The 13772-nt window shown below is 34.3% G+C and overlaps 1 protein-coding gene across 4 annotated transcripts in view; it reads right to left on the bottom strand.

The window, feature by feature from the left end:
• Positions 1 to 3624: 3624 nt before the first annotated feature.
• The window catches only part of URI1 (URI1 prefoldin like chaperone), a 92832-nt gene continuing 82684 nt past the window's right edge, over positions 3625 to 13772 (bottom strand). For 3 of the 4 annotated variants that reach the window (XM_031004378.3, XM_031004377.3, XM_031004379.3), the window contains 5 exons: positions 12573 to 12741; positions 10873 to 11221; positions 8987 to 9129; positions 7687 to 7936; positions 3625 to 5333 (listed from right to left, as the gene is read on the bottom strand). In XM_031004378.3, the coding sequence (XP_030860238.2) occupies positions 5151 to 5333; positions 7687 to 7936; positions 8987 to 9129; positions 10873 to 11221; positions 12573 to 12741 (1094 nt within the window). In that variant the 3' untranslated portion in view covers positions 3625 to 5150. The remainder of the gene's footprint in view (positions 5334 to 7686; positions 7937 to 8986; positions 9130 to 10872; positions 11222 to 12572; positions 12742 to 13772) is intronic. The other variant, XM_031004381.3, reaches the window with a different exon arrangement.

The following is a 13772-nucleotide window of genomic DNA, read 5'->3' as shown; positions in this document are numbered from 1 at the left end:
GACCAATTAAATATATAAATCATATTTATTTTAACTGAGGAATTCACTTAATAGGCCTTTGCTTGACAGCCTACATGCCACCACCTAAAGAACAGATAGATAAAGATCAGTTTTACCCTTGAAAACCTGTTTCTTATGAAGGAGACAAATCTGTAAAATAGACACCTGCATTTCACAAATTAGGAATTATTTCAACGAATGGAAAGCTCTTAAATATGCATGACCAATTTTTAAAAAATCAAATTTTAGTAAAATGAACATAATCATTATGTAACACAATGTTTTTAATGATTCTGAAACCCCTTTAAGATACCATACTGCCCCAGAATCATTCTAAAAAATCATCAATGATATGCAGACATACGTATATGTTAAAACTATGTCCTCGGGCCAGGGGCGGTGGCACACGCCTGTAAACCCAGCACTTTGGGAGGCCGAGGCAGGCGGATCACGAGGTCAGGAGACCAAGACCATCCTGGCTAACACAGTGAAACCCCGTCTCTACTAAAAATACAAAAAATTAGCCGGGCGTGGTGGCAGGTGCCTATAGTGCCAGCTACTCGGGAGGCTGAGGCAGGAGAATGGCGTGAACCAGGAGGCAGGGCTTGCAGTGAGCCGAGATCGGGCCACTGCGCTCCAGCCTGGGCGACAGAGCAAGACTCCGTCTCAAACAAACAAACAAACAAACAAAAAACCACTATGTCCTCAATAAGGGAACAAAACAAATATACTTCAAAACAGATTTTACTATGTTTTAAAGAAATCAAAGTAAGTGTTCATATGGCCCAACAGTCCTACTCCTAGAAATCTACCCTGAAGATATACCTCTAATGATACAAAAATACGTATATAAAGTTATTCATTGCATCATTATATGTAATTGCCAAACATCACAAACAACCTAAACGCCCATACCTAGGAAAGTGGCTGAACAAATTATGTACCATCTATACAACGGAGTACTATAGCTGTTTAAAAAAAAAAAAAAAAAAGAAGGCAGAAAAACTGACACAGAGGGATTGCAAGGGCATAATATTAACTGAAAAAATTAAAGTGCAATGGACAATGTCTTTCTTCATGTAAGAAATAAATGCATGTAAGAAAATTGGCCGGGCACAGTGTCTCACGCCTGTAATTCCAGCACTTTGGGAGGCTGAGGGAGGTAGATCATTTGAGGTCAGGAGTTCTAGACCAACCTGACCAAGATGCAAAACCCTGTCTCTACAAAAACATACAAAAAAAAAAAAAAATTACCTGCGCATGGTGGCACATACCTGTAGTCCCAGCTGCTCAGGAGGTTGAGGCATGAGAATCACCTGAACACAGGAGGCAGAGGTTGCAGTGAGCCAAGATTGCACCACTGCTCTCAAGCCTGGGCAAAAGTGACCCTGTCTCAAGAAAAAAGAAAAGAAAAAAAGGAAAAAGAAAATATACATGTATTTGCTATGAGTATAGAATATAGAAAAGTTAAACCAGAAGCTAAAAATATTGGTTCTTTATAGTAGGTAGGTGGGGATTTGTGCAAGAGACATAGAAAGGCTAAACAAGAAACTAGAGCTTACTTACTATGGGCAGGTGGGAAAGTGAGAGAAAGCAGCTAGGAACGGGAATGGGGTGGGAGGAATGAGGTACGAACAACACTTCTCCATGCATATCCTTTTACAAAGCTCACACTCTGAATACCATGTTTCACATATTTTTCACATACTGAAAAAATAAACCATTAAAATCAACCAGGATGTGGAGAGAACCCTCAAACAGTAAAAAATGGACCAAGAGTACAAATCAGTCCACAGATCAGAGAGGGTGGGAAAGAAAAGAACCTCAGTAACTTTGAAAAACTGTTTCTTGACTGATGATATATGAGGCAAAACCCAAAAAGAATTGCACAACAGTGCAATGTAGTTAATGTGTTTCTCCTAGGGTATGAATTAGCTCTTCTGAAACTACATGTATATTACACTGAAAGAACAACAAAAAAACAGTAAGTAAATACACTGCAGACAAGAAGCAGGTTACCCATGTTGGAAAAAATAACAAATAAGGAAAACCAGAAATTAATCCTGTGGTGTTAAATTAGAATCAGAAGTATCAGTACAAAACTCACAAGTTTTTAATAAGCAGATACATAAATGTATATTCATTAATACACATACATATATTTCCTAGCTGTATCTGCTTAAAGGCCCAAGAGGCAATGACACCCTATTGGCAATTAGTATACTTAACTGAACAAATGTTGGTTTCCAAATACCATTTTCCACTTAAAGGAACCACGGTTCCTTGAAGTGGTTGTTTCCAGGGCTGGGAGAGGAAAAATAGATGGTCCTGTAGTATTTTGTGGTGCCAGTAAGGAAGTTTCCAAAAAAATATGGGAACTTGTTAAAGAACTTAGGAGTTAACTCAAAGGAGTTCCTAATGGGCAAATGCAGAGGAATTTGAGCAACAAAACAATGATGTAAGTAATGAATTTTAACCCATATAATAAAATATCCAGGTGTCCACAGATACAAATAATCAAATAAACTTGGAGAGAGAGGTATGGAGGCAAAGCTTGTTATTATAAAAGAATTTCAAGAAATAAATGTGCAAAAGAGCAAAACAGAAAATCACCTTTAGGCAAACACCACAGTGGTAATTGTTACAGACAAGATCCACCAATGAATGCAAAACTTAGCATAAGTTGGAGGAGAAAAGAATTTTCATGTCTCATGTATCTCTCCCAAGATATTAACTACAAAGGGAAACAGTAATTTTGCAGTGGAGATACCTGGCAGACACCACCTTAACCAAGTGATTAAGACTGATACACCAAAATAAGGAACTTGAAATGACACACTAGAATGCACTTCTTGATATGATGCATTTTCTGTGGTATTCTCTTCAAAATTGCAAAACCTCAAGGCATCTGAGTACATCAAACAAATCCAAACTGAGGAACATCCTCAAAATATCCCACCAGTACTCTTCAAAAGTATCAAAGTTATGAAAGACAAACTGAGGAACTGTCTGAGATTGGAGGAAAGACTAAGGAGCAGTAAGTAACAAATAAATGCAAGATAGGGTCATAGACAAGATGTGGGGAACAGAAGAACACTAGTTCTTTTTCTAATGGAAAATTTGGTGGAAAAGTTGGTGAAATTCAAGTAAGATCTGTAATTTAGGTCTAACGCTATTGCACCAACATAAATTTCCTGATTTGGATAATTATATTACGGTTCTATATCACAATATTGAGGGAGGCTGAATGAAATGAGGGTATATGGGAACTCTTGGTACTATTTTGTGCAATTTTCTGAAAGACTAAAGTTATTATATTTCAAAATAGAAAGTTTAAAAGAGAATCTCTTGGTCTACTGTTCTGTTTTATAATGGTTTAAAACAGAACAGGTAAGACCTGCTTCATTTTGTCCCAAACTTTAATATAAAAAAGCTATAATTTTAAATTACAATTTAATACTCTGTTATAAGACTGAAGCTATGAAATGGGGCAACACTATTTCATGGTCTCCAGAGCAGAACATGCAAAAATGTGTTATCAAACACTTTATCTGCTTCTACTACCATCTTGTTCTATGAGGGAAAACTTATCCGAAAGATGTAACAGACAGGCTCAAAATCAAGTTTGTGAACATGAAAAATTATTTAATGACACGCATCTTGAAATTACAAATCTGTTAAGAACACCACAATAGTCCTACAGTAAAGTTTGTTTCTGAGAAAAAAATCTAGCACAGAAAGCCTCATGTGAATAGCAATTCCTAACTGGAGCATCTTTGTGTGTGTAATTTCTGCTTTGTTTTGGTGAGGGTTGGGGCATGGACTGAAAGATTTAACTACAAAATATATGCATAGTTGATCTAAATTTACTAAAGAACAAATCTACATTTTTAGGTGATCTTTCAAAATCAGTCCTCAGTTTGAATTATCCATTAACTAGTGGGGATGCAAGCTCGCCCCCTTGTCATTAAAATACATATTCATGTAACTTTAAAGTTGCACTGCTCTAGTTACGAATAGCTTCTACTTTTCTAGGACATAATTTCACTTTGTTTAAGAAGAATTCATTAAAGAAGCTATAAATAACCTTTAAAAATTTAGCCATGAATAGAGGGTGGACTGGCATTGATGGCTTATTTTAGTACTAATGCAGAATGCTTTTTAAAAGCTACATTTTAGCATGCATCAAGCTAATGATTAACTTGTAATGTTATTTTCAATGTTAGAATAAATTTATTTTGAGGAATTGTGGTAAAAGTAAATGTGTTATTTCAGTTAGTAGGAAAGTAGCCTTAAAGAATGAAAATGTTGGGAAGATGAAACTGTAAGGAATTTTTATTTAAAATGTTTAAGCATCTAGACCTTTCCTTGTTTCCCAAAACATAATCCCAGTGAAACTGCAAAAACTAAGGGAGAAGTATCTGAGGAACTGAAAGAATTCCAGATCTGTTGTGTGATACATGTAGCATACATATCAATCAAGGACATATCTGTACTCAATTTTGAATCATAAAGTTCACAACATTTTTGAGACCAAGTTTCATAAAGTTTTTACTTGGAAAAAAAAGTTTTACAAAATATCTTTCCAAAGAAATTTTCCCATAGAGTACAATTAATTCATGTAGCTTTCTTCCTTAAAGACTACAGTATGACATTCAGAGGGTCGAGGTTTCTTGAATAGCCAACTAGCCGCAAAACCTACGAGAAGTAGATTTTTTTAAAGTGCCTTTAAAATGTGAAAGCAAGTAATATAATTGTTGAATCTATTTGAAATTTTAAAATGGTCCATATGGTATGCACAACATCACAGCTGGCACAAAACTGCCTGTATTTAGTTTGAAACGCAAAAACAATGCATATGAACAGTATTCTTTGAAAAGTAATTCAAAATGCTGCCACTGCATCATAAAGGCAAACTTAGACAAGAGTGTTGACAGTATTCAGAGAATTAACAAAACAAGCTGATATTAAAGTATTCAGACAGTTACTTTGATTTTTTTCAAATACCACTGGTAAGGGTAAAAGAACTTGTTGCCAAAGTAACTCAGGATACCTTATTTCAAACTACATGTAACCTACTTTGCTATAGATATTCTAAACAAATGAACAACTAGGTTTTAGGATGTAAATTCCCATTTCCTAGACAGGGCCTAGTTTTTCTGTTGCAATCTGGCAGCTTTAAACTTTGAAACCCTCTTTCCAGTTTCTTCTGATGCTTCCAACAGAACTTCCTTTCGTTCTGGAATAGTGGGTAGTGCAGGATGAGCAATGGCTGGGTGTGGTGTTAAGGAAGGTGATACAAATTCTTTTTCTATAACAGTTCCAGAAAAAGCCTAGAAAACAAAAGTCAGGTTATGGTAATAAAATGCAAATAAGACACCCACAAAATCTTCCCATTCACTAATTTGGCAATTCTTTTCATTAAAAGTAAATTCACAAGATTTTTGGCTAGACAACACTACTACACCAAAATACTAATTGTTCAGATAAACCAACACCATTAAGTTTTAATTTCACCACCAAATAGAAGTAATTTTTACAGCAAACATGAAGAAAACAAAATGTAAAATGTAAATTTTATCTGGGAAAAAAAAGAAATGGATAAATAAAAGGTCTTCAAACTTTCATACATTCCATTCATGTCCAGCCGATGCTGTGAAAAATAATGTATTAAAATAAAAATGCTATTAGGGTGTCAAACTCTGACTTTTGTACATCAGTTGATGAATGAGCTATCCTATGATGGCCTTGCTGCCTGCTAGCCAATAGCTTAGTTTCACCAGTACTGACATTTCTAACTGATATCTCTTTGGTGGTGTTTATGCAATTATTTAAATATTTTACTGCATATTGCCTCAATTTTAAAAGATCAGTGGAAGTTGAAAAATAAAAGTGCTGATACTAGTAGGAATAAGTACAGGTTTCAAAATTTTAATATAATTAACTCAATGACAGAAATCAGAAGTTCCACAAAAAAAGAAATGACTCAATTTCACTACTGTATGTTTGCTGCATTTAATCTGGTCAACTATATGTTCAACGGGAACAGAATTAAACAATGTGCATAAATTGCTGGAAATATCTGTACATGTCGTTTTAAACAAAAATAGGTAAGACACAAGGAGTTAATTTTTTTTTTTTTAATATTGCTGGTATTTAGAACCTCCATCCTTCCCTCTACAAATGAAAATCTGACAGGTGAACTTTAATGTACATTTTGTTTTCCTCTGTCTACCAAGTGCTCAAAATTAGTTAAAACAACGTAACACCTAAATAATTTAAAAAGCCACCTTCTTCTACCTTGCCCCACCACTGAAACAAAAACAAAGAAAGCCTTCTCTCTCCTACATTATTTTTGGAGTTCAACTGGTAAAAGCAGCTTAAAGCTTACTTTCCTAAAAACTCCACTTTATCACAATGAGCACAGAGCCTTCTTCTCCTTCTTCTATTTAAAATGCCTTTGAAAAAGAGGTATTTTAGCATTTAAAAAGATACTGAAAAGGATATCTTCCAAAGTACTTACCATACTCATGAACTATTTCTTTGATGTTAAAAAATTTATAGCAACTACTATTAAACATTTCCATACAAAATGCAAAGCTACTAAGGGTGAAATAAAAAATAGGTTCCACACTCTAGCTGTACCATGATACACTAGGTCCTTACAAAAAACTAATTTTCAAACATTTATCAGCAATTACCTGATAACATCCATTACCTGTTTTCTAACAGTATGGAAGACTATCAAATAAGGTAAGATACTTTCCAGGTCACCTAAGATCATTATACTAAGAAGAGGGGAAAAAAACATTCTAGTCAAATGTACTGTCCCTAAATGCTACCAATCTCCATCCCCAATTACCACTTAATACACTGAGTATAATACCATTTAGTAAAAGCAATGGAATTTTTAGATAAGGTTATATATATGCATGTATCTTATTGTATATACAAATGTGTACACTGGTTTGATCCAGGCATGGGTTCCCCAATCTTCCTAAATACTTTTTAAATTGAAAACTTCAAATACGCACCAAAACACAAGAATGAAGAAATCAATAGCCTTATATTTCACAGACATCCTTATTTGGGGATTTCCTAACCTCCCCTGCACCACCACCAAAAACTGTAAGAAGCGTGGTGGGTGAAAGTGTATTGAGTGTGCACTATTTTTTCTAAGGACAGGGTCTACAGCTTTCATCAGATTATAAAACAATTCCATAATCCCCCAAGAGTTAAGTTTCACTGGTACAGGGTAAAATATTAGACTTTAGATAATTATCTGCTATGCATGCATTATTTTTCTTTAACTTAGCCAAGGTATTTAAAAGAGAATAATGTAATCTGCTCCTTACACTATCAGAAAATGACCTACTGGTAATTTATTTAAAATAAACTGCGAAATAATTTCCTAGCTACAAATGTAATACATAATGCCAAGTAAGACATTTTAAATTTCCCATTTTGCTGAAATAGAACGTTAAGACAAGTAATGTGTTTATCAAAAAATAAACTATTTGAATATCACAATATTTGTGCCGTTTGTGACTATTAATTTTTTATTAATTAGTACCAAGAAAGTATAAAACCTAGAATTAATTTAATCTTATGACTTTTCAGATTAAATAGCTAAAACTGGTCAAAGATACTATATGAAATAAAGAATTAAAAGATACACACACACACCTCAGGTGTTACTGATAAGGGCAAAAGTTTCTTTTGTTGATTTTCTTGTGGTTCCTCTTCCAAAATGCTCTCACTGGTGTCACTGCAAGTGGCTTCTTCGCAGCTGATACTCCTCAAAACTCCCCGCCTATCATCAAATTCAGCAGCACTGCTTTCACTGGTATCGCTACACACACTATTCTCTCTACTTCGAGACTTCAGGATGGATTTGCGAGGGACATATTCTCCATTCACAACATCAACAAAGGCTCTGTGATATTCAAAACACATACGCATTCACAGTACGTAACTCATAAAACTGAGAACAACTTTTTGAAAATTTCCTTGAATCTATTCTAGAAATTAATCTGAAAATTTTTATTACAATCTTATATCTAAAATAGTCACAATCACAATAATTTTATAGCCTCAAATGGTATCTTCATACTATTTTGAAAGATATTTCTCTGGCCTAATAATAAAACACAGCATGTTATTTATTTATTATACTTTAAGTTCTAGGGTACATGTGCACAACGTGCAGGTTTGTTACATGTGTATACATGTGCCATGTTGGTGTGCAGCACCCATTAACTCATCATTTACATTAGGTGTATCTCCTAATGCTATCCTTCCCCCCTCCCCCCACCCCATGACAGACCCCAGTGTGTGGTGTTCCCCATCCTGTGTCCAAGTGTTCTCATTGTTCAATTCCCACCTATGAGTGAGAACAAAAACACAGCATGTTATTTTTAAACATGTCGTAGGTGGCAATAGCATGCTGTGCCAAAATTCTACATGAAGTTTTAGACCCACGTATACATTTAGCAATTTTCACTGATTTATAAATAAGGGTCATAAAAACAGTAGGTATTTTCAAGTGATAGTTTTCTCAACAAACAATTCCAAAAAAAAGGAAAAAAAAAAAACCTGCAACAGTATAATTTCTACTCTGAAAAGGTAAACTGCATGCCAAGCATGTTACGGCTGTGGTAGAAACGTAGGGACCTAGCCCACTGGAAACAAAAATGCTTTCTGAAGATACAAAATTTTCTGACTAGACCATTTGGAAATGTTTCAAAAGCACTGGTGAAGAGGAGAAAGTGGAAAAAAAAAAAAAAAAAATCCTCCATTCCCACTGCCCTGGACTGGGAAGCTACAGCCAGCCGGTCAGCCTATCGGATCCTAAGTTAACTCCTCAGAACACTTCACTTTTCAGTGAGGGTCTTCTGTGTTACAGTCAACCTTCTCCAGTAAAGGTTCAGTGGCAGAAAGAGAGGCAAGGCCAGCAGACTGCCCTGCAGCTGTGAGCACCTCCCACCTGTAAATGTCTGCAGGAGTCCTGATGGTCGGCAGCTCTTGGGCAGAGTGGCCACTGCCAGTGCTGTTCTTTCGTTTACGTTTGGCTTCTTCTTTCTTTTCACTGAATTTTAAAGTGGTATTCTTTCCAGTATTTATTCGGACCTAAAATTTCAGAGCAAGAAATTAAGAATCTTTTGACAAATTAAATCAAAGTGAAACCAAAACACATAAACTCTATAACTAAAGAAATAATAGTAAGAGAGGCAGCTGAAATTTTCTGATGCTGAAATGATGTGCATTATCAGATGGAATTTTTAAAAAAAGTCCTTATCTCATAGATCAATGACATCTAAAGAAAATCTTCTTTATTAAGAAATCCTAGTCTTCAGTGTCTTTATTATTGTAGAGAAAGCAAAATACATTTGAACTAAATGCTAGATTTCTTATAAACTTCCCATCACCCCATTCCTTTGATATAAGTGTTTGGCTTGAATTATGTATTTCAAAAGAAAGAGTATAAACAAAAATTCAGTAAGAATACAACCTTTAAGTCATAAAAGTACTATTAAATAATGCCTATTTAGAATTTTTAAAACATCTCTAATTTTTAGAAATTGAAGGAGTAAAAAAATAAAAACCAAGCCTGTTCAGGGTTCACATGGGGTTAACATGTTATTTTTCTATCCCTAGTCAGCACTTAGAGCATACTTTCCACAATAATGACCACTATTCCCTGTAACGTTCCTGCAAATAATATTTCTTCTTTCTGTTTTATCTAAATGAAAACAGGAAAAAAGTAAAAGCCTGGCAAAAGATTAAAAAGCGACCTTTTTTTCTGGCTAATCATCTCAGTCAACTTTTCCCGAAGAATCAGGGGAAGACCCCTTCAGTCTGACATATTAGAATATAAAAACACAAACAATTATTTCACTTCATATAGGAGCAGGAATAACTTTAGGAAGCTAAGAAATATCAAATATGTTTTAAACATATTTCACTAAATAATAATCACACACACTTAAGAATGATACCACAGACCCTTAACTCTGATACAGGCAATCGGGATATTGTGTAGAAAGGGCACTCAGAGGCGAAAGAGTTCCTGTTTTATTACCAACCAGATCTATGTCTTCTAGGCCTTAAATTTCCCTGAGAAAGACGAATTAGATGAATTCCCAGTGTCCCCTTAGAGCAGTACATGGAGCAGAGAGAGGGCAAAGATGGACTTAAGGCAGCCTATCCTTCCTTCAATCAGAGCCAACCTGCTTTGATCTATTTTAAATACTGGGATTCTACAGTAAGTATGGAGGGAACAAAAGGCTTTTCATACTAGAGAAAAGCTTTAAAACTCTGTATTAGAAAATCTCCACAGTCACCCCCAGCTCTAAAATGCCAAAATTCTAAGTCATGATTATCCACAGATGTTTATATTTACTTTGTCAGAAAAGAAACTAATTTTTACTTCCTCCTACATTTTCCCTTTGTGCTTATGAAGTATTCATTTTATGTCCATAGAAAACAACCTGGCATAATTAAAAATTTAATGCAGTCACTTTCAACATCCTAAGCACACCAAAATGTCCACAATATAATTAACTCCAGGATTCTTAAGAAAACTCTCTGAATGAAGGACAGGTGAAGTTACAGTAGTTGCCACTCAAATCTGATCCCCTTCCAGACCCCAAACAATGCATTGTTTCAGAGAACAATAGACCAATACCAGCTAACTAAATTTTTTTTTTCCCTTTTTCTTCTTAAATTAGTCAGAACAAGAGGCAAAAGATGATTTTCCTGTCTGGCACTATCCACAATGATAATGATTGTTAATATTGCTCTTCTAAAAAATATCATAATGCTTAATGTTCAAATTATATGCAAAATTAGTAAAGTTAAAAGTATACAAACCCTCTTAGGCTCAACAGTATGTGAAAAATATATTGTTGGTATAGAATTATCTCCAAACCCTAAAGCCTCATGGTCGTTATCACCATCATCGTCGTCAATGCTGTTGTTGTTGTCGTCGTCGTCGTCATCATCATCATCATCACTGTGGTAAGAACTGGAACCATTCACTGAACAGTTCAACTGACTATTCACTTGACCACTGAATGGTTCTGAACTTGCAACATCCTTATGACAAGGAGTATGAGAGTCTGTTACTTGATGCATCGCATTCACATTTGTGTTATGATCTTCCTTTTCCTCTTCAGAAGATGTCGTATCTTCTCCATTTGCAATCACAGTATCAGGCTTACTAGTAAGGAAGAAAATTAACAAGATCAAACAAACATACTAGAATTTTACATTATTTAAATTTCCAGTTAGTTTCCATGGGTAAATACTAAGATCTTGAATAAAGTATTTTTAAAACTAGAATTCTAAGTTCAAAAACAAAAAAAGTTTTGAAATAAATTAACAAAAAACAGTTCCTATGCTGCTTCTATATATTGAGGTTATTCAGACATAAGTAGAATATAGAAGATAATTTTTTTATCTTTGCAAGAAAGATATTGGCCATTTGCAATATAAATATAGTATCAATAATAATAAAGTTGTAAGAAATTCAGAGAACATTTATCTCTAAAGACCAGAAATTGAAACCACATAATACACACTTATTTTCTACTCCTATACTCAGAATATTTTACAATGAGCATGTATTATTGTAATTTTTAAAAATAAAGGATTTATACATATGCACATGAATATATCTATACGCATGAGTGAACATTTATCATACTTGATTCTATAAAAGATGTGAGGACCTTACAAAAATAACAAAATTGAAAATGCAACAGAACTGAAATAACATCATACAAAAAATAGAAAGAGAATCATGACCAAGAAAAATCACAAGATCCAAAACTGGTTTTAAAAAATGAATAGTATCAGTTAATCAAAAAGACCTAAGAATTTATAGGTGAAACAGTAGGAAAAAGAAACTTTTATGCTTCCTGCCCTATTTTCCACAGAAACTAATTATTGCATATGGTACATCATTTAAGCAAAATAATATAGGAACTTCTCGAGTAGCAGATTTCATTTAGCATTTTAACAATTCTAAGTGTGTGCTAATGTGTATTTCAAACAGCAATTTCGTAAAGTTTCTCATACAGATTACAAATTACCTGCTCCAAAGTTTATAAAAGGAAAGCAAGAATAAACATTTTACTGTATCAAATTTAAATTCAAAGTGTATTTTTGTTTTTCACAACACAAAGAGCACTATCCTGGGTGTGGCATAAAAATACTTCATTTAAAATTTAACATTATATATATTAAATCCATGATTATTAAAAGTCAACTATCTGGTATAATTATATAAAATAGGCTATAATAAAAAATGAAGATGTTGATCTTAAGTATTTAAGTACATGTACATGCATGGGAATATGCACAAACACACAATCCTATAAGAAAATATTCCAGAGAATTAATGTTTATCTTGAGGTGAAAGGATTATTGATAATATATTATGCTTCCCTGCATTTTCTTCAATGAACACATATTATTTTATTAATGAAGAAAAAGATTAATGAGGAAATGTGTACAGAAACAAATTATCTTGGAAAGGTATCTTGGAAAGATAATTTGTCATCAAGTACCTATCAAGTTCACCCAGCAATTCTTCTTGTCTCTCTAGTTCTTCAAGTCGAGCCCACAGTTCTTTATCAGCTAGCAAATCCTTGGATTTCACATCATTTGCAATATCTGCTTCAAAAATATCTGAAGTTTTTGGTTTGGAATGTGGTTTATGAGCAATTCGGTGTTTTGCTATTTAGAAAAAGGAAAAGACGTGACTGTTAATAGTCAACATAAAAAAGGCACAAACCCAGATTTAATGAGACTTTCTTTTGGGGCAAGGGAAATATTGAAACAGAGGGGTCACAATTTTTAAGCCAAACAGAACTCCAAGGATGAATGTCTCTTACAGCCTTGCTACTCAAAGTGTGGTCCATGGATCAACAGCACTGGCGTCCTTGGGGAACACTTCAGAAGTGTACGCTCTAAGGACACCCTAGACCCACTGAATCAGAATCTGTATTTCAACAAGAGCCCCAGAGAACCTGCATGCACATTCAAGGTTGTGAGAAGAGCTTCAAAAATGCATAAGGAGAAATGGCCACAATGCACCCTGGTTATAAGGCGAAATGCAACACATAAATGATAAATTTCCATTTACCATCCTTACTCAAGGAAATCTAGTTACTACAGTAACATGCAAAAGCCTTGTGACAGGATACTTTAAACTCCAGGGCACTGCCAAGGAATGAGTACCCTACAAGGAAACAACGGCGGCTCATCTCTGTAAAGTTCTATTATCATTTTACATATGAACATCTCTACTTTTTAAACTGCTTCATTTGTAATCTTCATGTGAGGAAAAAAGATGGGTCAAATCTGAACTCAGAGGTATCTGCTTCTCATTTTAAAAAATAGATTATTTTTTAATAAAGCAAATTAAGGCTTTATTTGCTTTATTAAAGCAAAGTAATGGGAAAGTAATGGGAAGAAGTCTAAGATGCGTCCTGTTATGAGATATGGCACTACCAGATGACCTCAAGTCCATCATATATTCAAATTTGCTGCATTGTTGCATACATCTGAAAATATCAAATTATGTTTCACAGCCTTATTCTCTGTAACTATTATTGATAAGACAGTAGTTAACAATTTTTATTTCAGACCTGTAGCGCTCATAATTTGTCACTGGTCACCACAAACAAAAATCTTGTCTTTCTGTTCTTCAACTTTAATATATATATCCTTTATTTCACCTTCTAAAGCCACTTCCTGTTACTTGT

This window comes from Gorilla gorilla, chromosome 20 (genome assembly GCF_029281585.2).
Source record: "Gorilla gorilla gorilla isolate KB3781 chromosome 20, NHGRI_mGorGor1-v2.1_pri, whole genome shotgun sequence".
Taxonomy (NCBI): domain Eukaryota; kingdom Metazoa; phylum Chordata; class Mammalia; order Primates; family Hominidae; genus Gorilla; species Gorilla gorilla.
Note: the sequence above shows the minus strand (reverse complement) of the source record. Positions and strands in the feature narration are given on the sequence as shown.